This window comes from Balaenoptera physalus, assembly GCF_965194825.1.
Source record: "Balaenoptera physalus genome assembly, chromosome: Y".
NCBI classification, from domain to species: domain Eukaryota; kingdom Metazoa; phylum Chordata; class Mammalia; order Artiodactyla; family Balaenopteridae; genus Balaenoptera; species Balaenoptera physalus.
The window spans coordinates 816,518-842,834 of NC_138904.1; the positions used below are offsets into that span (position 1 = coordinate 816,518).

Below are 26,317 nucleotides of genomic sequence, written 5' to 3' on the forward strand. Positions count from 1 at the left end.
GTAACCGGTAAGGGAAAAGAATCTGAAAAATAATATATATATTTTATATATATATATAATAACTGAATCACTTTGCTGTACACCCAAAACTAACACAACATTGTAAACCAACTATACTTCAATAAAAGAAAATCTTTTTAAAACATGCAGATCAGAAAAGAGAAGTAAAACTATATGTATGTGCAGACAGCTATTATATATAGAACATCTTAAGGAATCCACTAAAAAAATTCTTCGAACTAATAAACAGATTCAGCTTGGCTGCGGGATACGAGATACACACGTAAACACACATGTGCAATGGGCCATCCAAAAATGAAATTAAGAAAACAAGCCCGTTTACAATAGCATCCAAAAGAACAAAACACATCCGTTTTTACTGATGAGTAATTTTACCCATAAATAAATAAATAACATCAGTTTAACCAAAGAGTGCAAGATTTATACACTGAAAGCTACAAAGCTTTGCTGAAAGGGATGAGAAGACCCAAATAAACAGAAAGACATCCTGTGTTCGATCAGAAGCCTTAATCTTCTTAAGACACCGACACGTCTGAAATCTTCCGCGTGGTCTTCAGATTCAATGCAATCCCTTCAAAATGCCCAGGTGCCTTTTTCTGCAGAAATTGACAAGCTGATCCTAAAACTCACACAGAAATGCAAGGGATCCAGAAGAGCCAAAATATTCTCGACAAAAAAGAAGAAGGAGTGAGGGCTCACGCTTCCTTGGAGCGAGTGATGCCTGCTGAATCCCCAGCCTTGGTGGCCTGTCCCTGGGCCCTGGGGTGTTTCCAACCCACCCATCCTGATGCCCTGGACCGGAGGGCTGGAGCTTTTGGGAACAGTTTAACCTTTCCTCCTCCTTTGTGAGTTCCTGGAAGGCTGGGGTGTGCCCATCCAGGTCCGCATTCAGTTCTCAGAATGTGACCTATGACAAAGGTTACACTTACCCTTTAATAAAGGGTAAAATGTATTGTGTCGGAAAAGAAACAAAACACCCAAGCCCCAAATAGAGAAAGCGAAAATGAGAACACACAGTGCATTGTGCTAAAGTGACAGCCTAATGGTGAGAAGCCCTGTGAAGTTGGTGGTCGCCGGAGAGGACGCTGGCGCCCACGCCCCCGCGCCACCCTGCATGCTCTCCCCAGGCTGTCGCAGAAGGACCCTTACAAGACACCCAAGACCAGGCAGCGTCTCCTTTACTCTCCTTCCCCTTGTCCACACCCTGGTGGGAACTGTGAGCGAGTCTGAAAAAAGCCAGGGAAAAGCACAGAAGATGAAAACCAGACCGGGAGAGTGTCATACAGAGCGAACTAAGTCAGAAAGAGAAACGCAGATACGTGGAGTCTAGAAGAATGACACAGATGAACTTACTGGCAAAGCAGAAACAGGGACACAGACGTAGAGACAGATGTATGCATACCACGGGGGAAGGTGGTGGTGGGGGGGATGGGATGAATTGGGAGATTGGGATGGACACCTATACACTACTATGTGTAAACTAGATAACTAATGAGGACCTACTGCATAGCACAGGGAACTCTACTCGGCGCTCTGTGGTGACCTACATGGGAAGGAAATCCAGAAAAGAGGGGATAGATGTATACATACAGCTGAATCACTTTGCTGTACAGTACAAACTAACGCAACAGTGTAAAGCAACTATACTCCAATAAAAATTAATTAAAAAAAAAATGAACACCAGGGGGTCCCGAGAAACATCACGCTGTCGCTTGTCCGGACCTTTAGTTATTCACCTTCTCTTGTGTGTGTCATGCTTGACAGACATAGCGGCCTGCACGATGGTAAACAGGTAGTGTGTCGGGGTCCCTGAGACCACCCTCGGGTTCTACGATTCACTAGAAGGACCTGCGGAAATCAGCAAAACCGTTATATTCACAGTTCTGGTCTCATACGGCAAAGGGATACAGACTGAAGTCATCAAAGGCAAAAGACGCAGGGAGCAGGGTCCGCGAGAGACTAGACTTCTCAGTGTCGTCTCCCTGTGGGGTTGTCTGGACAGGCCTTACTTCTCCCAGCAATGATGCCTGATGACATGCGTGGGGTATTGTCAACGGGAGAGTTCAGCCAGCCTTGGTGTCCAGGCTTTTTACTGGGGTCAGTCAGGTAGCACAGAGCGCCCACATGGCTGACCTGAGTTACTCTGTCACCAGCCCCTCCCGAGGTCCGGATGTGGCGTGACCCACGATCCCATCATAACTCACATTGGAGCACAGACCACTGGGCGTGACCCAAGGCTCTAGGCAAACACGGCAGGATGTTCCAAGGGTTCATAGGCGACCTCCCAGGAGCCGGTCAAGGGTCAGACCCTTCTTTGCAGTGGGCAGGGTGTGGACCACCCAGGGCCGCTAAGGTAACTCTTTACCACACAAGTATGTTCATTCTGCAGCCACTCTAATCCTGCGAGAATCAGGAACAGGAGTCCTGCCCGGAAGGGAGCTCAGGAGAAGGTCCCCTGCTCAGATTTTCAGACCTCTCCCTTGAGGCCGACCCCTACATCCGACTCCCTGATGGACGCCTCCCCTTCATGGCTCGTCAGGGAAGCCAGTTAAACATGGCAGGACCGGGCCTGCCCCCAGCTCCATCCCCTTTGCCAGTGTCTCCTCTTTCCCTAACTCCGATCCGGTACCAGCATTCCTGCATCTCTGAAGCCCGACGCCCCAGTTAGCTGGGGAGACACCATCTCTCCCTCACACCCAGGATGTGGTCCCGATGGAACCCCACACCCACTCTTGTCCACCACCTCATGTCACGGGCCCTCCTTGGGGACATCCAGTGCTGCGTTTGTGTCCCCAGCCCCCATGACCCTTCTGTTTAGCCTGGTCCCATCATGAGCTGGAAAGCCACTTCCTACCCACTCTGGCTGGTTTTAAATCCCTGGGATACTCAGGAAAGTTCTGATGAATTGAACTGAACAGAACTGGGCTGGTTCTGAATGTGAGCAAGGGGGTATTCTCCACCGAAGACATGAAGACCCGCCATGGTGTCCACTCCTAGAAGAATGACCTTCTCCACGTCAATGATGAAGATGGGCAGTGAGACGAGAGACCCACCTGGTAGCCGGTCCGAGCTACCTCCTGAGCCATCTGGTTGAACTTTAAGGAAGGTGACCTTCTCTGTATCTATGGTGAAGGGGCCAACTCCACCATGAAGGTTTCCCAATTCCTTAAAATGAGAAACACCACAGACGGGGGAGGAAATCAAGGAGGAAAAAAAAAAGGAAGATATTGAGCTGAAATGTTCTTGTCACGCAATCTGGGCACTCGCTTTCGGACGAGGAAGAGACTTAGTTGTCAGATCGGCCAGATGTGGGAGCGTCAGGCAGCAGCATGGAGGAACGCAGGTTGGCAGGGGCGAGCGTGGTACGGTGGGGCGGTCCGGTCCCCTTGACCCTGGGGTCCTCCAAAGTGTCCAGTCACTGGGGGACCTTTTCCTGCTTCTGTTGCTGCTCTGGGCAGCTGGCACTCCGGGTGGGTGAGAACTTGAGGGTGGGCACTAAAAACTGCTGGGTGAAGGGCACCGAGGTGAAGATGGTGATCGGTGATGGGTACATCTCGTAGCCCGTGAAGCTGCGTTTTAAGGTCTGAATGAGTCCCGGGGAGTCAGCCAGCTTGCAGTGGGAGTTTGTGGAGTTCCCTGTACAAGCCTGTGCCTGGAACGTGGCTTGGATTTAGTCCAAAGGCTCGGGTGGGCCGCCTTCGTGGAGCTGTGTGTCCTGCAGGGCGGGTGGCCTTGCCGGGTTACAGGTGCTGCTGAAGAGGGTGGCGTTGCATTCTGTGTCTGTGTGTTGCCCGGTCACAGTGACGCGTGGCACCCCCAGGACCACAGCGAGATCCAAATGCCAGCTTGTGCAAGGGTCACCCATGGACCCACGCCCCCGCAAGGTGTGTCCTGTGTGCCTCGAATTTGAGAGATGTTGTTCTGAGACATGGTCTCAGCGCCTTCTTTCCAGCTGACATCTGTGTAAAGCTGAAATCTTGAAAAGAGGAAAGAAAACCCAGCCTGGTGAAAACCAAAAGAAGAGGGAAAGTGGGTACAAAAGGCAAAATATGGCATGATTCCATTTATAGGAAACAACCAGAACGGGCAAATCCACAGAGACAGAAAGTGGGTTCATGGTGTCTGGGGGCTGGGGGGAGGGGGATGGGGAGTGACAGCTCATGGGGACGGGGTCTCCTTTTGGAGGAATGAGAAGGTTCTGGAACCAGATAGAGGTGGTGGATACACAACATTATGAATGTGCTAAACGCCGCTGAGCTGTACGCTTTAAAAGGGCGAATTTTATACCACGTGAATTTTGCCTCGACTTTAAAAAACATCAAGGCAACAAATAAATAAAGTAAAAGAATGAGATTTCACTCGACTTTGGTCTTCCGGACACTTCTGCGAGGGTACCAGGAGCTGCCTCATAGGACGGGGGTGAGAATTAAACCAGGTTATGTCTGAACATGATACATCATAGCACTGATTATCTCATGCTCTGCGTGAATTGTCCGCTGGAGGTTTTCTCACCATCCTCGACCAAGAGCCGGGGGCCGCAATGAACTGATGATTTAAAGCAGCACCTTTGGGTGGATTTCTGTGTCCCTTTGTGGTGTGTGAGAACTTGGTTGGTTTTTTTTAAGTCAAGTTTACAGAAGTTTCTGGTTTTGCCCCATCACAATGAGCAAGAAGCCAAGGGGGGTTCAGTTCAGAGGAAGCTGAATGGGGAACTGCGCTGTAGGGTGTCGATCAGTCTAAGATAGTGTGTATCCTTGGGTACCCGCTGTGTGTCCACCCCCCTCCCCGAGGCAGGTACGACGTGAGGCACTAAGGAGGAGAAAAGTGCGCCCAGGAAGCTGACGGGACAGAGGGCCAGGGGATGAACGCAGGTGCTGTAACCAGAGGACTAAGAAGCTTCAGACTGTGGCCCTTCCGCGCCCTGCCCACGGCCCATCCCCCGTCCTGTTCAGTGAAGCTCAGCTCAAACCGCAAGGGCATTGCACAAATTGCAGATGTGAAAATCAAGGCAAGGCAAGAGTCGCTGTGGGTGTGCACTGACCCAGGAAGGTCCTCTCCCAGAGCCTCTGGGGTGCAGCCGGAGGGTGCCCCGGCCCCAGCACAGAGGATCGGGGACAAGACCCAGAGGAAAGCTGGGTGGTCCAGGGTCCCGTTCGCGGGTGGAGGAAGCTGGGTGCTTTCCCATCGTGGGAGGAAGGCAGGAGATGTCAGTCAGGTGGGGAAGTTGGAACAGGTCTGGTCTGTGGCTTTTATTTCCTCTCCGATAGCAAGTGAGGTCCCAGGGGGCGGGGGGGAGTGGGGGGCAGGAATCTGAGGCTGGGTGCTTGTCTCCAGGTGTGCGGTGGCCCAGGTGTGCACACCTGAAACAGGGAGTGGGTGGGGTCCTCCATCGTTGGGATCCAGCCAGGAGGCGATGGTGAAGGTTCAGGGAATCTATTTCCTTTCTCCCTCTTTCCCTCCCTTCCTTCCCTCCTCCCTCTTTCGTTCCCTCCTCCCTCGCTCCTTCCCTCCTCCCTCCCTTCCTTCCTTTCTTCCTTCCTTCCCGGCTCCAATAGATGAGCCAGTCCAGCCTTCGACAGAGGAGGTGGGAAAGGAGGCGCGTTCATGGAAACAGCGCATTAAACGTCGGAGGTGCCGGCGGCTCTCAGCAGAGGCAGCTGGGGTGTGAGGAGAGGGCGTCTGGTGCCTGTGGAGCACCGGCAAGCTTGGGGCCGTCGTGAACAGGTCCCCGAGAGGGGGTGTCCAGGTGCCACCGGGCCGGGGGACTGGGCATGTGAAGGCAGCTGGGGTGAAGGGGAGGGCCTTTGCTGGTGGAGATGGCTCACGGAAGTCGGGAGGTCCCCCTTGTACAATAGATGCCAAAGTCACCCGGAGTGACACAGGCAAAGAGTGGAATGGCGCGGAGGAGTTGGGCCAGTGGTCCGCTGATGGCGGGTCCTGTAGGTCGTCCGAGAGCCTTGGCAGAAGGGGGAGGAGCCCCTTTGGTGCGGCTGGAGCCCAGGAGGGAGACACGAGAACGAGGAGACGGAGGTCCAAGGGGTAGGCGTGCTGGGCATAGTGGGAGGGGCCTCCAAAAAGCAGAGGCAGGACAGGGTTGGACAGAGAAGGAATGAATTAGGGAAATGCCGGGAGGAAGGAAGGAAGGCCGGGAGGGAGGGAGGGAAGGAAGGAAGGAGGGAAGGAAGAAAGGAAGGAAGGATGGGAGGGAGGGAGGGAAGGAGGGAAGGAAGGAAGGGAGGGAGGGAGGGAAGGAAGGAAGGGAGGGAGGGAAGGAGGGAAGGAGGGAAGGAAGAAAGGAAGGAAGGATGGGAGGGAGGGAGGGAAGGAAGGAAGGGAGGGAGGGAGGGAGGGAGGAAAGAGGGAGAAAGGAAAGAAAACTTGTGGTCATTTCTTAGGGCAGCCCCCAAGAAACTAAAACACCAAGAGACAGAGGCTGCATTTAGACTAATAGACTCCATAAATCCAAGGAAATTACAGAAAATGTGATCATGCACCATAAAGTGCAGAGAGAGAGGGCCCTCAGAGAAAAGATGAAGCGTTACAAGGATGGGATTCCTGGCAGCACGAAGAGGTGAGGTGTGGCCTGGCAGAACTTAGCGCAAGAGAAGGAAAGCGGTAAGGCCACATTCCAAGTCCCAGCAACACCAAAAAATGAATCACCGCAACCAAAAATACTGCTGGGGACACGGTGAGCAGAGTCGCAGATGCCACGCCAAACCCAGCCGGAAGACCAGGTGTTTTCTGTGGAGCGTGGCTTTATCGGAACAGAGCATGGTGCTTTTGTAGTACTCTTTTTTTGTAATGTTAATTGACTTTGTGTAAGGCAGCTGTAGGTTTACAGAAACATTAGGTGGAAAGTACAGGGGATTCCTATGTACCCACTTCCCCTACAGATGGTTCCCCTGTGATGGACACCATTCACCAGTGTGGTACATCTCTTACAATTGATGGAGCAAGTTGGACGCATGATTCTTGACTCAAGTTCATAATTTGCATTAGGGGTCAGTCTTGGTGTTGCCCATTTTATGGGTGTGGACAAATGTACGATGACCTGTATCCACCATTATATACAGTGTCCTGCAGAGCAGTTTCATTGCCCTGAAAATCCCCTGCGCTCCACTTCTTCATCCCTCTTCCTCTCTTAACCCCTGGCAACCACGGATCCTTTTACTGTCTGCACAGTTTTGCTTTTTCCAGAATGTCATAGAGCTGGAATCACGCACTACATGCCCTCTTCTTCTTTTACTTAGTCTTATGCACTGAAAGTTCCTCCGTGTCTCTCTGTGTACTTACTGCTTCTATTTTTGTTTTGTTCCTAATGACTCTTTTTAATGGTTGCAAAACTCAAGTTTTAAAAAATATTCTAAGATCTCAAAAAATGTGTTAATATCATAAAGGAAACCTGAACCCGCCTTTCTTGTCCCACTCTCCCCAAATCCAGTCTGATTAGTAAGAGAGAGTCAGAGCAATAAGACACTAAGCAAAGGGGCTGTAATTTTCCCCAAAGCATCTTTTTTTTTTTAAATAAATTTATTTATTTATTTTTGGCTGCATTGGGGCTTCGTTGCTGCACGCGGGCTTTCTCTAATTGTCGCGAGCGGGGGCTACTCTTCGTTGCGGTGCGCGGGCTTCTCATTGAGGTGGCTTCTCTTGTTGCGGAGCATGGGCTCTAGGCGCGCGGGCTTCAGTAGTTGTGGCACATGGGCTCAGTAGTTGTGGCGCACGGGCTTCGTTGCTCCGCGGCATGTGGGATCTTCCCGGACCAGGGCTCGAACCCGTGTCCCCTGCATTGGCAGGTGGATTCTTAACCACTGCGCCACCAGGGAAGCCCCCCAAAGCATCTTGTAATCACTGCGACGTGGCAGCCGTGGCTTCATGGTCACCTGAGTCACGCATTCCACGTCCTGATCCCCGTATGATCGACAGAAAATGTCCCCCAAAGAGGTCCACGTCTGATCCCCCTGTGGTCGACAGAATTATGTCCCCCAAAACACCCATGTCCTAATCCCTAGAAACTTTGGATATGTTACCTTACGTGACAGACAGGACTAAGTGAAAAGTACTGAGATGGGGGATTATTCTGGATTATCTGGTTGAGCTCAGTGTCATCCCAAGTGTCCGTATAAGAGAGAGGCAGTGCTGTGATGGTGAAGAAGAGGCTGGACTAATGCGCTTCGAAGATGGAGGGCGGACCATGCACCCAGGAAGGAGGTGGCTTCCGGAAGCTGGAAAAGGCAAGGAAACACATTCCCCTGCAGAGTTTTCACAGGGAACCAGCTCTGCCAATTCCTTGATTTTACCCCAGAGGGACCCTGTCAGACTTCTGATCTCCAGCACTGCAAGAGATTAAGTTTGTAGTTTTTCAAATGCCAAGTCTGGGGCTTCCCTGGTGGCGCAGTGGTTAAGAATCCGCCTGCCGGGCTTCCCTGGTGGCGCAGTGGTTGAGAATCTGCCTGCCAATGCAGGGGACACGGGTTCGAGCCCTGGTCTGGGAAGATCCCACATGCCACAGAGCAACTGGGCCCGTGAGCCACAACTACTGAGCCTGCGCGTCTGGAGCCTGTGCTCCGCAACAAGAGAGGCCGCGATAGCGAGAGGGCCGCGCACCGCGATGAAGAGTGGCCCCCACTTGCCGCAACTAGAGAAAGCCCTCGCACAGAAACGAAGACCCAACACAGCCATAAATAAATAAACAAAAACAAACAAAAAAAAGAATCCGCCTGCCAATGCAGGGGACGCGGGTTCGAGCCCTGGTCCGGGAAGATCCCACATGCCACGGAGCAACTAAGCTGCCTGTGCGCCACAACTACTGAGCCTGCGCTCTAGAGCCCGCGAGCCACAACTCCTGAAGCCTACGCGCCTAGAGCCCGTGCTCTGCAACAAGAGAAGCCACCGCAGCAAGAAGGCCACGCACTGCAATGAAGAGTAGCCCCCGCTCACCGCAACTAGAGAAAGCCCACGTGCAGCAACGAAGACCCAATGCAGCCCAAAATAAATAATATAAATAAAAATAAATTTATAAAAAAATTAAAAAATAAAACGCTAAGTTTGTGGGAATTTGTTACAGCAGCACAAGGAAAGTAACACAGGCCACAGTTTTCTTCGGGGGCAGGAAAAGCTCCCCGGTTTCCACGCTCTGTGGGGAACTGTACATCCACGTCAGGCTCAGCCCCTGCAAACTCATGACGTCTGTCTGATTTTGTGTCTGTCTTTCTGCTCATTAATCAACACTTCCCTCATCGGGTGTGAATAATGAAGGGATCGAAGTGTGAAGCAAGCTTGTCAGAGAGAGTCTCCTAGCATAAAGATAATATAAGTAAGTGACAGAATGTCCTTATGTGTCAATATTATTCATAAAATTGTTCATATTCATACAAACATGAATTATTTCTATATAATTCACATTATATATACAATTTTATACGAAGATATATATTATAAGTGAAGAGATAGATTTTATAAATAATGCATAGGGGAATTATATAATAATGTTATATGTATATAAATGGCTTATATTTTCTTTACATACACCATCCGTGCTATTCTGTTCCCACCTTCAGCAGCTGTTCCAGGGGCTATACCTGCTTTTAGCACAGTCTGCTCTGGAGAAATAATCCACTCAAGTTGTAAAATGTGTATCCAGCGCCCTGATACCCATATGCTGGGGATGCATTTCTGGGGATAGAGAAACAGCTATGGCTGGGGGCTCACAGGCTCTTAGGGCGGAGAGAGAGACACTGCACGGAGGGATTCCCATCCACAGACTCTGGTAACCACGTTGGAGACTCAGGGTTTGGGTTTCCCCAAATGCACTACATGGAGGGACCCTCATCCTCAGGCTCTGGAGAAAGGATGCGGAAGAGTCCGGTGGAGGGTCTCCCACTGCATGAAGCAACCCCACCCTCGGGCACGGTACATGACCTTTCATTGCCTTTGACTTGGGGGCTATCCCCCCACCCCCCGACCCCTGCCACCAGGTTACAGACCAGGCAGGTGGGCAACTTGCCCGAAGTGATTCAGAGGGTAACAGGGAAGACTGGACCTGGTGCTCGGGCTTGAGGACAGGCTCTCGGTTCTGGGGCCACCTCTGAGGCTTACTGAAGCCTGAGGACCCTCTGCGGCCAGCAGTGACCCAGGCTGGCCAGGTCACCATGCTGACCATCCCCCTGGAGAGAGTCCTGTGTTTTTCCCCTGGACATCCCCCCAGGGAAACGTCACTGGTCGGCATGTCAAGACCGCCATGAAAGCTGATTTTCTCTTCCCCCAGCACTTCCACGTCCTTCAGGCAGCCCCACGTGTGCCCTGGCGATGGCCGCTCTGCTCTCCACGCTGCCGGTGCCCTCATTCCTCCTGACCCAGGAGCACCGGGGTAAACGTACGAATGTGCTTGACCTCCTCCTGCTGCCCCCATTCCCGTGACCCTGGGTTCTGGGGGACACATCCCAATGCCTGCATCTAATTTCATTTTATCCTCGTACGCAACGGTCAACCGGCATCACACCTCCTGCCGTGCTCACCCCTGCTGGTGACGTGAATTCTCCCCCACCCATTCTGCAGGCACAGGTGATGGTGGCCGGCGCCCTCTACTGTGGCAGGATCTGAATCAGTAGCCTTTGCTCCCTCCTGCTTGGTTGGTCTTGGTTTATTTCCACAGTAGACATCTCCCCTTGCAGAAAGGGCAGGAAGGAGAGGTGGGAAAGGGGTAGGGGGTGATGAGGTTGTGAGAGGGGTGGGGGGACAGTGAATCCCAGCCCTGATCTCTGCTCACAAAACGTGAGACGCGTTGGTTAAGGGAGAATGGAGACGGGAGGAGAGTGGTTTCTGACTCCTGAGGCTGTGTGTTTCAGATCTTCCAACCGTGGAACAGAACTCCAGCCTAAACGTGAAGTTTGACCCAAAGACGACAAAATTAACTTGGGACTGCCAGGAAAACGCTACCTACGGGGAATGTGTGTTGATTCACAAGGAGAAGGGACAGATTAAAAAAAAGGTAAGATGGATTGGGTGTGCTCATTCACTGTTCTTTGTAGAGCTCTCGTCAAGCAGGACAAGTAAAAAACATACGCGTGACATTGGGACGCATCACAGACTCACGGTTCGAAGTGCACCAGCCAAGTGCTGCTTGTGTCCAAGATGTGTCCACTGGGCTGATTCCCTGAGAGAACCCATTCCTCCCTCAGGCCTCCCTATTCCAATTAGCCTGGGGGCTCCTGGCTGCCTGCAATGGCAGCTTTTTGCTCAGCTGGTCCATCTGCAAGACTTAATCCTGAGAAAGAAATAGCATTAGCTCTGCCTGTTCAATGGAAATAAAGTAAACAGACTGACTTGGATACAATGTAAATGTGACACCTGTGAGAGAATGGTGGGTATGAGATAGGACAAGAAAAGTCAGTCCCACAAAAGAGGGTGTGAAGTTCCCATACAGTTTAAAGGGATGAGGGCTCTCACATTAAAAGGTGAGCTCTGGGACTTCCCTGGGGGCACAGCGGTTAAGAATCCGCCTGCCAATGCAGGGGACACGGGTTCAATCCCTGATCCAGGAAGATCCCACATGCCGCAGAGCAACTAAGCCCGTGTGCCACAACTACTGAGCCTGCACTCTAGAGCCTGCACGCCACAACTACTGAGCCTGCATGCCACAACTGCTGAAGCCCACGCGCCTAGGGCCTGTGCTCCACAAGAGAAGCCACCGCAGTGAGAAGCCCGCGCACCGCAACGAAGAGTAGCCCCCACTCGCCGCAACTAGAGAAAGCCCGCACGCAGCAATGAAGACCCAACGCGGCCAAACATAAATAAATAAAATAAATAAATTTATTTTTAAAAAAAAAGGTGAGCTCTATTCTGGCCTTCTGAACGCTGCTAGTTGGCGTCTTCCCAAAGAAGGTACCTGGGGGAGATGTCACAGAAGGAGGTAGATGTCATCACAGGGTCAGTGTAGGAGCAAACGACATCAGGATGAAACGAAAGAAGCCTGGTTCTTAATTCACTGACTGATGACATCCTTTCAGGTCAAAGACAAGGAATGTCAGTGCACCTTTCAGGACTGTTCTCTCCATGGGGGAGTCACGCTCACTGTCGAAGTAAATATCAACCAAAGACGAATTTCAGAAACACTGGTCTACCCGAACCCAGGTAGGGAAAACATGGTGGGGATCCTTCGGCTCCCCATGAACATCAGGACACATTCCCTTGCTTTTCTCTGCTGTATGGAGATAGAATTGACACACAGGAATTGCATATATTTAAGATGTCCATTTGGTGGGTTTTTGTTTTTGTTTTTTTTTTATCTTTTTGGCCATGCTGCGCAGCTTGTGGGATCTTAGTTCCCAAACCAGGGATTGAACCTGGGCCCTCAGCAGTGAGAACGCAGAGTCCTAACCACTGGACCCCCAGGGAATTCCCACATTTGGTGCTTTGATGTACGTATACTTTGTGAAATGATTACCACAACTGAGCTATTAACGTATCCATCCTGTCACGTAGTTTTTTTTTGTTTTTGTTTTTTTTGTGGTGAGAACCCTGGAGATCTACTCTCTTAGTGAATTTCAAGTGAACAATCCAGTATTTTAACTATAGTCACTATGTTGTGCGTTAGATCCCTGGAACTTACTCATCTTATAGCTGGATATTTGTATCTTTTGACGAACATCTTCCCATTTCCCCCACCCTCCCCAGCCCCTGGAACCTCCATTCTATTCTGTGTTTCTATGAGTTTTCTTTAGATTCCACATATAAGTGAATCATATAGTATTTGTCTCTCTCTGTCTGACTTATTTCACTTAGCATAATACCCCCCAGGTCCATCCATGTTGTTGCAAATGGCAGAATTTCCTCCCTTTCGTGGCTGAATAATATTCCTCTGTGTGTGTGTGTGTGTGTGTGTGTGTGTGTGTGTGTGTGTGTCACATCTTCTTTATTCATTCATCTGTCCACACAGACACTTAGTTTATTTCCATATCTTGGCTTCTGTGAATAATTCTGCAGTGAACATGGGGACGCAGATATCTCTTCGAGATCCAGATTTTATTTCCATGGAATATACACTCATAAAAAGGATCTCTGGATCATATGGTAGTTCCATTTTTAATTTTGGGGGGAATCGCCACACTGTTTCCCATAGTGGCTGCACCAATTTACATCCCCACCAACAGTGCACAAGGGTTCCCTTTTCTCCACATCCTTACCAACACTTGTTATTTCTTGTCTTTTTGATGAGAGCCATTCTGACAGGTGTGAGGTGATACCTCATTGTGGTTTTAATTTGCATTTCCCTGACAATTACTGATGTTGAGCATCTTTTTAGGTACCTGTTGGACATTTGGATGTCTTCTTTGGAAAAACGTCTATTCAGATCCTTTGACTGTTTTTTAATCAGATTATTTGTTTTTTAAAAATTTGTTTTTTGCTATTGGGTTGCTTGAACTCTTTATATATTTTGGTTATTAACTCCTTATCAGATACATATGGTTTGCAAACATTTTCTCCCATTCCATAGGTTGGCTTTTCGCTGTGTTGATTGTTTCCTTTGCTGTGCAGAAGTGTTTAGTTTGATCCAATTCTAGTTTTCTACTTTTGTTTTTGTTGCCTGTGCTTTTGGTGTTAAATCCAAAAAATCATTGCCGAGACCGATGTCAAGATGTTCTTTCCCTATGTTTTCTTCTAGGAGTTTTACAGTTTCAGGTCTTATATTTAAGTCCTTAATCCATTTTGACTTGATTTCTGTATGTGGTGTGGGATAAGGACCCAATTTCATTCTTCTGCATGTGGATATGCAGTTGTCCCTTCATCATTTAGTAAAGACACTAATCCTTTCTCCCTGGTGTGTTCTTGGCAGGTTTATCAAATATCAGTACACCATAAGTGTGGGGATTTATTTCTGGGCTCTCTAATCTGTTTCAGTTATCTCTATGTCTACTTTTATGCCATCAGAGTACAGTTTTAATTACTGTAGCTTTGTAATATATCTTGGGATCAGGCAACATGAGGCTTCCAGCTTTGTTCTTCTTGCTCAAGATGGTTTCTGCTATTTGGAGTCTTGTGGTTCCATACGAATCTTAGGACTGTTTTTTCTTTTTCTTTAAAGAATGTCATTGGGGTTTTAATAGGGGTCACATTGATCTATAGATCACTTTGGGTAGTATGGACATTTTAACACTATTAATTCTTTCAGTCCATTAACACAGGGTGTCTTTCCATTTATCTGAGTCTTCTTTCATTTCCTTCATCAATATCTTATAACATTGAACTTACAAGCCTTTCACCTCCTTGGTTAAGTGTATTCGTAAGTCCTTTATTCTTTTTGTTGCTATTGTAAATGAGTTTTTTTTTTCTTAATTTCTTTTTCAGCTATGTCATTGTTACTGTGTGGAAATGCCACTGATTTGTGTATGTTGATTTTGTATCCTGCAACTTTACTAAATGTATTAGTTTCAATATTTTTTTTTGTTTAGTCCTTAGGGTTTTCTACATATATGATCATATCATCTGCAAGAAGAGATCATCTTACTTCTTTCTTTCTGATTTGAATAACGTTATTTCTTTTTCTTGTCTAATTGCTCTGGCTAGGACTTCAGGTACTATGTTGAATAGGAGTGGTGAGAGTGGGCATCCTTGTCTTGTACAGGATCTTAGAGGAAACGCTTTCAGTTTTTCTCAATTGAGTATGACATTAGCTGTGGGATTTTCATATTTGGCCTTCATTGTGCTGAAGTAAATCCTTTTTATACCTATTTTGTTGAGAGTTTTTATCCTGAATGGATGTTGAATTTTGTCAAACACTTTTTCTGCATCCATTGAGATGATTATGTGGTTTATCTCTTTCACTCTGTTAATGTGGTGCATCACGTTGATTGATTTGCGTATGTTGAATCATTCTTACATCCAAGGGATAAATTTGACTTTTAACGTGCTGTTGGATATGGTTTGCTAACATTCTGTTGGGGATTTTTACATCTATGCTTATTAGGGATATCGGCCTGTAATTTTCTTTTCTTGTGTCTTTGTCTGGCTTTGGTATCAGAGTGATGAGTGATGCTGACCTCATAAAATGAGTTTAGAAGTGTTCCCTCTTCTTCTCTTTTTGGGAAGAGTTTGAGAAGAATTGGTATTGATTCTTCTTTGAACCATGAAGCCGTCCGGTCCATCCCCCTTTAAACTCCATGTATAAATTATTTTGTTTCTGCCTCTTCCCAGGTGGGCAGGGCACAGCTGCCCAAAACTTCTCCTGTCTTATCTACAATGCGGATTTCATGAACTGCACCTGGGCCAAGGGCCAAGCAGCGCCCAGTGACGTTCAATATTTTTTGTATATAAGAGACTCAAAGTAAGTGTTGACCTCATGTAGACAACCCTGAGAAATACAGTGAAGAATGAAATATGCCCTGATTGTTCTCTGAACACTTTGGAATCTTACAGGAAAAAAATCGAAAGAGAATGTCCTCGTTACCTAAAAGACTCGGGAACCCATGTGGGATGTCACCTCCAAGACCTCTCCGGATTAACTTCGTACAGTTACTTCCTGGTTAACGGTACCAGCCAAAAAACAGGAATCCAGTTCTTCGATTCGGTTTTGTTGTTAAAAGAAATAGGTGAGAGCAACCACCTGTGATTTAACCACTGCCTAGTAGGTCCGACAGAATTTGCATTGAAATCTGCGTAAGTTTCCTGGAGATGCTGTAACAAATGACCACAAACTGGGAGGCTGAAAACAATGGAAATGTATTCTCTTGCAGTTCTGGAGGCCAGAAATCCAAAATCAAGGCATTGGCAGGGTTGGTTCCTTCTGGACTGTCTGAAAGGACATCTGCTCCCATGCCTCTTTCCTAGCTGCTGGTGATGGCCAGGAGTCCTTGGCTTATGGATGCATCATTTCAATCTCTGTCCACATGTCCGTCTTCCTGGTATATCACAAATCTCCCTTCCTTCCTTTTATACAGGCACCAGTCATTGGATTTAGGGCTCATCTTATCCAGAATGACCTCATCTTAAGATCCTTAATTACTCAATCAAACATGTCCACAAATTAGAGAGACAGCCACCCGAGAAGAGCAGGCATGGTAGCTCCACACCCTTTGCCCATGCCTTGCCCAATGCATCTCTTCTGTCTGGCTGCTCCTGAGTTATGTCCTTTTATCGTGAAACAGTCATCTAGTAAGTAAAATGTTTCCTGAGTTCTGTGAGCTTCTCCTGCAAATTAATCAAACCCACGGAGGAGGTCAGGGGAATCTTTGATCTATAGCAGGTCAGTTGGAAGCACAGGTGATGACCTGGACTTGGGATTGACATCTGAAGTGGGAGGACTGAGCCCTTCACCTGTGGAATCTGACGCTATCTCCAGGTAGATAGTGTCAGAATTGAGTTGAATTGTAGGACACCCAGCTGGTGTTAGAGAATTGCTTGGTGGTGTTGGGGGTCGGAGGGAAGTCCCACACATCAGAACTGGGTGCAGAATCCTAAGTCCAGATCACAACGATAGGCCAGAGGAGTTATATCCCTTACTTTGTTCTGAGCTGGAAAATCCAGTGTAAGTATCCTAGGGATAGAGCATCTCATCTCTAAAGTTAAAGATAATCAGATCTACTCAATGTGGATGTGGAGTCCATGAGATTCACAGTCACAAGAGAAGCTTCACACAGCCAAGCTGTCCAAACAGACCTTCAAAGGTTCCAACAACAGAATTGAGTGTCAGCTTTTAGAATGGAACAGATGCCCGTCAAAATGCAGTCATATACAGAACTCCCATCCTGTTGATTGCTGGCATGCACCGTCATGGGGTCACTGTTTCAATATCTGTTCAACGGTGAAGGACACTGAAGTTCCTTGACCTTTTCAAACATGCATCATCTCCCCCAGTTGGAAGCCATGACTTTGCTAGCTCCATGTGGACCCAATTCCTCCAAGCCCCCATCTTTCCCTCCTTCCCTCCCTTTGGGTGACCTGCTACAAGGACAAGTGTACACCCAGTTGAATCTACCCAGATGCCACCTCCTTTTTCTCTCCTTAGACTCTGACAGTCCAAGCCCCTCCACCCATCCTGGACCACTGTGAATTCACTTCTTCTTCTTTTTTTTGCCAGCTCTTTCTCTTCTTTCTAGCGCTCTGCTCCAGGCTGGTCTCTTGAAGATACTCCCGTATGCCAAACAATGTCTTCTCTTGAACGCCAGCCCCCTCTTTCTACCTGCAGGCTCCCTGATCCCATAGGATAGTCCAGGCCTCTTAAGGTTAAAGACATCTCAAACCAGCCTCTCTCCTGCCCTCCAAACCCATCACCACCTACCTCCCCAGGTCTTCTTTTTAAAAAAATTTATTTATTTTTGGCTGCGTTGGGTCTTCGTTGCTGCACGCGAGCTTTCTCTAGTTGCGGGGGCTACTCTTTGTTATGGCGCACGGGCTACTCATTGCGGTGGCTTCTCTTGTTGTGGAGCACGGGCTGTAGGCACGTGGGCTTCAGTAGTTGTGGCGCACGGACTTCAGTAGTTGTGGCTCACAGGCTCTAGAGCACAGGCTCAGTAACTGTGGCTCACGGGCTTAGTTGCTCTGCGGCATGTGGGATCTTCCCAGACCAGGGCTCGAACCTGTGTCCCATGCATCAGCAGGCGGATTCTTAACCACTGCGCCACCAGGGAAGTCTCCCCAGGTCTTCTTGAACCCAAACTTCCTCCCTTCTGCACATGGCGGCCTGATGATTCATCATCTTCCTCAAGAGCCAACACTCAGACCCACCCCTGCCCCCTGGTGACCTTGGGGAGCTACCATCAATGTTGGGAAGGCAGAACTGGGTCTCCTCTCTGTGGTCCCGGGGAAGCATTCTGGATTAGAGGTGTCTGCTGGGTTCTCATTACAGAGCAATACAACCCACCCAACAATATCACCGTGTACTGCAACGAATCACACTGCTTCATCCGGTGGGAAAAGCCCAGGACCCGGAAAACACTGTCCATCAGGGAGTTCCAGTACCAGCTGGACATCCAGAGACAGGTGAGTGGGCACTGCTCCAAGCGGGGCACCACGCCTCAAGAAGCTTGGCAGCCAACCCCGTGACCCACCGTGAGGACCTGGGGCACATGAGGTGGGCTCAGAATGGGTGAACATCTGGGAAAATTCAGGGTCTGCTCCAAGCCCACCTGGACCCAGTGTAGACAAGGAGGAACCCTCTCCCTATGTCCACCTGGACCCAGTGCAGACAAGGAGGAGCCTTTGCTCCAAGCCCACCTGAATTCTTATTAGGATCCATTTCCAGCTGAGGTTCTAGAAGGAGCCATGAACAGGGGCACCCTTCCTCCTGTGGACATGTTCCATCCTTCCATGTGGGGTCCACTGCAGGTTAGGGGGGACAGAAGGAGCTCAACCCTTTGTTGGGCCCTGACTGTTTTGGTTTTTCCTGACTGCACTCAGAGGGGGAGATTGGATGAGACCTGTGAAAAACCTTCAAAATGGAGAGAAATAAACATTCTATTTTGGTTTTGGTTTTTTTTTTTCTAGAGTAATACTGGAAGCAGTAGAAATCAACTGGTGAGTTACAACTCTGACCCAAAATATCACCCTTGTAGCTTAAGTGTACAATGTTGGGCAATGGACACATGCCAACTGCAAACTTGGTCCAGCGGTGGCCAGGATGGGGACGGGGTGAAAACCAGAGGATGGAGGTTCCCTAGAGTACCGTCCAGTCAGTGATATAGGGGCACCCCTGGTAGCCCCCTGGATGGGGTCTCCCTCTTCTATCCATGTTGGTCAAGGAAATATTCCTTGGAGTGTCAAGGAGATGATGTCTTCTTCCAAAATTCCTCTCAAGGTTGATCATCAAAGTACTTTTTGTTGGTCTTTTCTAAGTTTCACCACCACTCTGACCTCAGTATCTTCCTCTGTCCGATGAGGAAGTTGAACTTGGTCCTCTTAACATCCTTTACAGGGGCATTATCCATCCATGGGTCGGTTCATACCCACTGTAGCTCTTGAATCATTTCTGCATCTATACTTACGATCCTAGCAACCCCAGGAGTGGTTACTCGGAAAATGGCAGAATCACTCATTGTCATTATTCCCTTAAGCATTCCTCCCAAGTCCTCAGGACGTAAAGTACCACATTCATGCCCAGATTGGGAGAGTGTGGCTTTGACTCTTTCACTTCAGTTGGGCAACTGAAAAGACACCCGCACTCTGTTTCTCAACACAGGCAACAACTCTGTCTAACTTTCTGTTTTCTCCAAAGATTGTGGTGTCTGGTGACTCGGGGAATAAATACAGCTTTCCGAGACCGGGGTTCAGAGCCAAACATACTGTGAAGATCAGGACGGCAGATGCCCGGAAAGCCCACTGGGGTGCCTGGAGCCAGCCAGCTGAGTTTGGTACGTGTCCCAAGATCATCACTGGACAGATCCTGGCATCCTGAATTCACCTCTGAGCCATTCTGGGAGGGGTTCCTGCCCACCGGCCCCTGCGACACTGTTCCCCTGGCAACAGCAACGACTAGTGAGAGGGACTCTTTAAGAATAACTAAGAGCCTTCCTGAGCCTCCGCCCCGCCAGGAAATGACCCATCCCTCCTGGTCACGCCAAACAGCCTTCACGGTCCACCTCTGGTCAGGATACAGCTCACATCCAAACTGGCTCTGTTTCTTTCTAATCGGGGGAGGGCTAGCCTGACAGATTTTACTGCCTTCCTCCTTCTAACTTTGATTAGTTGGCAAGAATATAATGGTTTGGCCCTAAAGCCGATCTGATACTTAAGAGTCTACCTTCCCTTACATCCAGTCTCAAACACCTTCAGTGTTTTAGCAAGCATAGTATGCATACGTTTTTTGTTTTTTGTTTTCTGATCCAAGATCAATGCCTTTGATGCCTGCCGGTGTACAATTTATGAAATGAAATAAGGATTCAGCAATATTTCATAAGCTGGAAGGGACAGCTGAGTACAATAAGGAATCGATTTGCCATCTTGCATTTGTCAGTGGGTTCTTAGCCGTGACACCAAAAGCAGGAATGATAAAAGAAAAAAATAGGTATACCGGACTTCATCAAACATGAAAACTCTTGTGCATCAAAGGACACGCTCAAGACAGTGAAAAGACAACCCATGAAAGGGGAGAAAATATTTCAAATCGTTTGATAAGGGCCAAGCCTCCGAAGCATATAAAGTATTCTGAGAAGCCAAGAACAAAGGCACTGACAACCCCCTTTAAAAATGGGTTTAAAAAAAAAAAAAAAAATTGGTTTAAAATATGGACCCCTCCCAACCAAAAAAATAAGAACAGACAAAAGGAATAGACTTTTCCCGGAATAGAGTTCTAAACAGACTTGGCTGACTTCCATGTGACTTTCTGGTTTCACTTCCCCTCTGGAATATGCACTTCTGACAATTAACATATTGCTTTAAAGCACAACAACAACAGCTTTGTGTAATAGGTCACATTTCATCTGTTCATATTGAAAAATCTCACAGTGGCGGCCCCTCCATCAGGTTACGAGGATCCTGAGAGAATTGGGGTTTCTCACTGGATTTTTAAATATTCACAGACCAAATGTGCCCTGTTAGAAAAATAATGCACTGTAAAGAGTACTTATTCTAAATGGCACGCGAAATTAAAGCTTAAGAATAGATGGGACGTGATTTTGTTTAAAACCCTATGCCTGGAAACGTGTATTCATCTTTTTTCGGTCCGTTTTTAAATTGAATTCTCGGTCTTTGGGTTGCTGTGTCTTAAAATCGCTTTATGTGTTTTGGACGTGACCCCGGGGTCGTGTTGTCTCACGAACATCTTCTTGTGAAAGTTGCAGGACTGGGTCCTTTCTCTAGATGTCCGTCCTGCTCTGGGCGTGTCTCCCCCTCCGCGAGCTAGTGAGGACAGCAGCTGGCTGAGTGGTGACACCGTATACCGCGGCCCCCGGCGTACTTGGCGTGTTCCCCTCTCTCTCCCCAGGCTCTGCAGAACCAGAGTCCAGCCTGGTGCCTGTCTACCTGCTGGTGGTCCTGGGGACCCTCGTCTGTGGCCTGACCCTCAGCTGCCTTTTCAAAAGGTAACCCCAGGTCGTCCTAGTTGAGCATCCCCGTGGTCAGCGGAGGGGGCCGGTGTTTATTCCAAAGGCAGCCCCAATCGGCTGGCAAAAAAGAGAGGGCAGCCTGCAAACACCCCAGGCAGTCCCAGCAGCCAATTGGCGTGTGGGTTTTCTGGAGGAAAACTTGTCTGGAAAAAGGGAAGGAAGTTGGAGAGATGGAAAAACACACAGGAGAGAAACAGCTCTGATACTCTGTCTGTCAGTGGCAGGCGAGCTGGCAACCAACACGGGGCCCCTCCTGCCCCCAGACTCCTGCCGGACACTCCTCACAGCTCTGCTGTGCTCAAAGTTCTGCCTGCCTTCAGCCCCTTGGAGCTTCTGGAATTCTCAGAATGTCTCTCCTCCTCTGACTTTCATTTCCCCCAGCACAAGTTATTCAGCCCCGACTCCCAGACCACTGCAATCAGCCTGTCCGCGGGCAGCTCTGCAGTCATCTTTCCTGTTGTGTGACCCTGGCATCACGCAGGGTCTGTGGCCACGGGGCAAATGCTTTGCAATGAAGCATGAACATGCAGACTAAAGTTGCATGCGTATGACATGACGCACTCCGCAAAGCATGGGGAGATTTTGCACCTGGGGAGCCTCCTGCAGGATGTGGGGATGCTGTGGGCGTCCACCTGCGGCCCCTGTCCTGATGCCCCTGTCCTCGTTGGGCGTCCTGTGCTAAATGTCCCCCAGGACCAGGTGAGACACTGGTCTGCCCTGTGAAAGCAACTGCGAGGCACCCCTGTTCCCAGGGACACTGGACCTGGGAGCAAAGAGGCGTTTGGGCAGCCCGGCCGCTGGCTGAGGTGACAGGGACAGATGTCATGCCTTACACGGAAGACTTATCTTAAAGAAAAGCTGTGTGAGTTTCCTGTAGCTGCCGGAACCAGTCACCACAAGCCAGAGGCTTCAAACAACATCCTCCCCCATCCTGGAGACCAGATGTCTGAGGTCAGGGTGTGGACAGGGCTGAGCTCCCTCCGGAGGCTCCAGGGGAGGGTCCTTCCCACCTCTTCCAGCTTCTGGGGGCTCCAGGCGTCCCTGGGCTTGTGGCCGCATTCCTCCCGTCTCTGCTTCTGTCTTCCTGGGGCTTCTCCTCTGTGTCTGGGTCTCTCCTCTTCTGTCTCTTAGAAGGACCCTGTCATTGGATGTAGGGCCACCCTCATCCAGGAGGACCTCATCTCAGACCCTTCACTACATCACATCTGCAAAGACCCTGTTTCCAAATAAACTCCCGTTGCCAGGTTTCAGGGGTCAGGATGAGTTGAATATATTTGGAGGCTACCTTTCAGCTCGGTACACCCTCTCCTGATGATGTCACAGGATTGGAGGTACCATTCGTGTGGTGGGAAAGAAAATAAACGCCCCTGTGAACGTGCAGCAGGATTGGGTTGCTGCGGGACCATGGGATATGCTGGCTAAAAGATAGCATTGAAAACACGTGACATCAACAGAAGACGGCCCAATCTGGAACCGTGGGCTTCAAGGTTGGATAAGCCTCCTGGTCTTCAAACACCAGAGACCCCAGACTCCTCCAACCTGCCGGAGACTGGACACGTCCCCCACTCCCATCCCTGTGCCCAAGGGAGTGAGTGAAGGTTCTAGAAAGGCCCTCACAGAGTCTGTCATTTTCTCCATGGTCTAAGCCTGGAGTTGGTCCTTCTGTGATTCTTAAAGGAAATTGTTCTGAAGAAATGAGCCTGGATGGCGTGTTTGCACGTGACATGACAACATGCCCCCTTTGGGTGCAAGAAGGAAATTGGGCGTCTAGGTCTTTTCTTCACACATTTCTTGTCTCACCAGGTTCCTAGGGACGCACAGGTTATTCCCGCCAATTCCACGGATCAAAGATAAATTGAACGATAACCCTCAAATCGACCACCAGGTACATATGGGGTGGGGGGCAAACCAGGATGGAGAAGAGGGAACAGGGAGCCCAGAATCTCAACTGTGTCCACCCAAAGGGGTCCACAGGACGTGCTGCCATCCCGTGTAAAGCTCACTGGCCTTCTTCGGGGGTCAGGGACTGGGGTTTCACCTGCGAGCTGTGTCTGGGGAAACTGGGTGGGGGGAGAAGGAGGAGAAGGAGAGAAGGAAGATGGGGAGGGAGAAAGAGAGAGGTAGAGGCAGACTGAAAGGGGTCTGACCAGATCTCCGGGAGGGGACAGCTCCCAGAGAGGATGAAAAAAGGACAAGGGACAAGGGAGACCCCCATACGTGAGACGCCCCCCTTGGGTGCACCCATCACATCTACCTCTCCATGGGGCGGGGGCTACATCTACCTACTCCGCTGTCTGGCATCATATCCCCAAGCTCTCAGCTTGCTCACCCCCATTCTTGAGCTGGGCACCTCTCCTCTCAGGAGCACTGACCCACACCCTCTCCGGTTCCCTGGGACCTCCAGGGTCCCGCGCACCCCAGGGGGCCAGGACGAGCCACCTCCCACTCCCCTTGAGCTCCGGGTGGCCCTAGCGTGTGTGGTACCCTAGGCTCAGATGCCCCTCCCACAAGCTCATCTGCCAGCTGCAAGGTCTGACGCAGAGACCCGTGTCCGATTTCTAGCTAAACCCCCCCATGGCCACTGCTTACGGGGCTTCTGACACCCCCATCCTTCTCCCCATCAGATCCTCTGGGAGAAATTTACACATGATGTGGGAAAAGGTGACAAGGAAGAGGTCTTAGCCGTGGAAGAAGTCACAGAAGCCCCAGCGAACGCGTGAATTCCAGATGTCTGCATCCCCAGGACTTTCTGGAAGTTGTTGGTTTTTTTACAATTTCTTTTAACGTTTTTTCAATGTTTTGCTTAATTTTTTTGAATGTAGCTTTTTAAAATTATTTTGAGCATTTTTCTAGCTTTCTGTTTTGTTTTGTTTTGTTTTTTTACTCTAAGAAATAATGTGATGTTTCGCAAAGACGCTTTTGTAGTTGGAGGGATGGTTCGAGGCCCGTCGATCCTGACCACGTAATGCACCTTCCAGCTCCTCCAGGGAAACACCAGCCCTTCCTCACAGGGAGGCGTCTGAGCCGCTGCTGGCCGCTGGGGCTGGGATGAGGGTCTGTGCCGCCGCCCGCTTCCACTGGCAGAAGATTCACATCCTCTTTTTTTCTCTACTGGCTGCAGTGTAGAAAGGAATGACTTTCCAGTGGCTGCTCTAACAGGACCACAATTCCTGAGTCGCCACAGTGGGAGCTTACTCGTTATAGCCTGTAAGCCCTGCCGCCTGCTTCTTATAGGGATGCTTGTGGGTTATGTCACACCCACCTGGGTAATCCAGGACCAAGTCCCCATCTCGAGATCCGGGACTTAATCACATCTGTCAAGTCCCTTTTGTCAGAAGGCAACATTTTTATAGGGTCCAGGTATTAGGATGTGGACCTCTTTGGGGACATTATTTTGTCCACCACACGGAGATCAGAACCTGGAGGTCCTTGGGGACATTACTCTGTCCACCACACGGAGCCCAGGGAGGGGAGCTTGGTTGAGCGGCCTCCGAATTCGCACCTGGCCCACTGGGCTCTGTGCCCCCTCCCCATGCCTGCCCTGTGCGTTCCTCCCGTCTGACTTGGATCCTAAGTCAAAACCAGCTGAGTGGGCTTCCTCGGTGGCGCAGTGGTTAAGAATCCGCCTGCCAATGCAGGGGACACGGGTTCGAGCCCTGGTCCCGGAAGATCCCACATGCCGCGGAGCAACTAAGCCCGTGAGCCACAACTACTGAGCCCACGTGCCACAACTACTGAAGCCCGTGCGCCTAGAGCCCATGCTCCACAACAAGAGAAGCCACGGCAATGAGAAGCCCGCGCACCGCAATGAAGAGTAGCCCCCGCCCGCCGCAGCTAGAGAAAGCCCGCGCGCAGCAACAAAGACCCAACGCAGCCAAAAATCAATAAATAAAATAAATAAATTTAAAAAAAAAAGAAAAGAAATAAGAAAAAAAAACCCCAAAAAAACCAGCTGAGTTACATGCTTTATCATAAACCAGCAAAGTCTTTGTTTTCAGTTCCAGTCTTTGCCTGAGTCCTGTGAGCAGTTTTAGCAAATTATCAACCCTGAGGAGGCGGGTCATGGGAAGCCCTGATTTATAGCCAGTTGGTCAGAAGTCCGGGCTGCCCAGGACTCCCAACTGGGGGTCTGAAGGGAGTGGGGTCTGGAGTCTTGGGGAGCCGGTTGTAGGAGTTGGAAAATGGCCCAGAAGGCCGCGCACACCCACATGAAAAACACAGCAGCTGAGCATTTTACTGCACGGAAGTCACATCTCAAGAGAAATGAGTTATTTATGTCTGTGAGTCTGTTTCTGCTTCGTATATAAACTCATTTAGTTTTTAGATTCCAAAGTGGTGATAAGCAAAGGAGAAAGGAAGCGGGGGAGGGGATAAATTAGGAGTTGGGGATTAAGAGAAACAAACTACTATACATAAAATCGGCAAGCAACAATGATTTACTTTGTAACACAGGGAACAACATTCAATGTCTTGTAATAACTTAGAGTGGAAAATAATCTGAAAAAAATATATATATATATATAACTGAATCACTTTGTCGTACACCTGAAACCAACACAACATTGTAAACCAACTAGACTCCCATATAAAACAAAAATTAAAAAAGAAACTAAGGTCATTCTAATGGAACAAAACGAGTTCTTGGACTGATGCCCCAGGCACTCAGCACGTAACGCCCCTGTATGGTTCTGTGGCCCTGGCGGCGATCGGCTGCAGCGTCCCAGCCCATCCTCTCCCCCGGAAGGGCCCCTCCGGGCCCCGCTCGACGCTCAGGCTGCAGGCGCCTGCCCGTCTCTGCCACCCGGGAGGCCCGGCCTGGACCCTCCTGGTGACTGTGTGGTTTGCACAATGGTGCCCCTGTGCTCACACGAGGGGTCAGCGGCTGCAGAGACAGGCTTTCAGGAACTTGCAGGCCACAGCATTGCCCAACAGGATGTGTGAGGCTGGCACAGCTGGGGTGGTGGGATTGGTCCCAGCGACACCAGCCGTCTCCCCGGCACCCTCTCCCCGTGGGAGGGCAGAGGGCGAGCATGTGCTTCCTGGGGACCCCTCTCGGGGCGGCTGTGCCTAAGTTGCATCCTTAAATAGACAGTTGAGGCACTCGGTCAGCAGAGACTGACCGGGCACAGATTCACGCACCGGGCTCTGTCCTAGCGTCACGGGGTACCACAGGGGCACTGGGAGGGGGAGACAGGAGAAAACTCCCGCCCCGATGGAGCTCTCCTCCTGCTGAGGCAGCCGACCATTGGACAGCAGAGAAG

At 49.6% G+C, this 26,317-nt stretch overlaps 1 protein-coding gene across 2 annotated transcripts; it reads left to right on the forward strand.

Moving 5' to 3' along the window:
- Positions 1-286: 286 nt before the first annotated feature.
- CSF2RA (colony stimulating factor 2 receptor subunit alpha) lies at positions 287-23,904 on the forward strand. Of its 2 annotated transcripts, none has more exons than XM_082447976.1 (12): positions 287-3,364; positions 10,289-10,396; positions 10,869-11,011; positions 12,030-12,153; positions 15,214-15,343; positions 15,436-15,608; positions 17,864-17,997; positions 18,502-18,531; positions 19,229-19,364; positions 20,936-21,032; positions 22,860-22,941; positions 23,681-23,904. In XM_082447976.1, exons 1-12 carry the CDS (start codon positions 3,259-3,261, stop codon positions 23,774-23,776), a joined length of 1,359 nt encoding a protein of 452 aa, XP_082304102.1. In that variant the 5' UTR covers positions 287-3,258; the 3' UTR covers positions 23,777-23,904. The 2 variants fall into 2 exon arrangements, with proteins under 2 accessions (XP_082304102.1, XP_082304103.1); XM_082447977.1 differs by having other exon boundaries at positions 10,289-10,390.
- The last annotated feature ends 2,413 nt before the right edge of the window (positions 23,905-26,317 follow it).

Excerpts from the sequence above, each read along its gene's own strand:
- CSF2RA (XM_082447976.1), top strand. The coding sequence starts at position 3,259 with ATGTTCTTGTCACGCAATCTGGGCACTCGCTTTCGGACGAGGAAGAGA. Across the intron at positions 3,365-10,288 it reads AGCAGCATGGAGGAACGCAG|CACTTCCACGTCCTTCAGGC; the intron begins GTTGGCAGGGGC and ends CTCTTCCCCCAG. Across the intron at positions 18,532-19,228 it reads GAAGCAGTAGAAATCAACTG|ATTGTGGTGTCTGGTGACTC; the intron begins GTGAGTTACAAC and ends TTTTCTCCAAAG.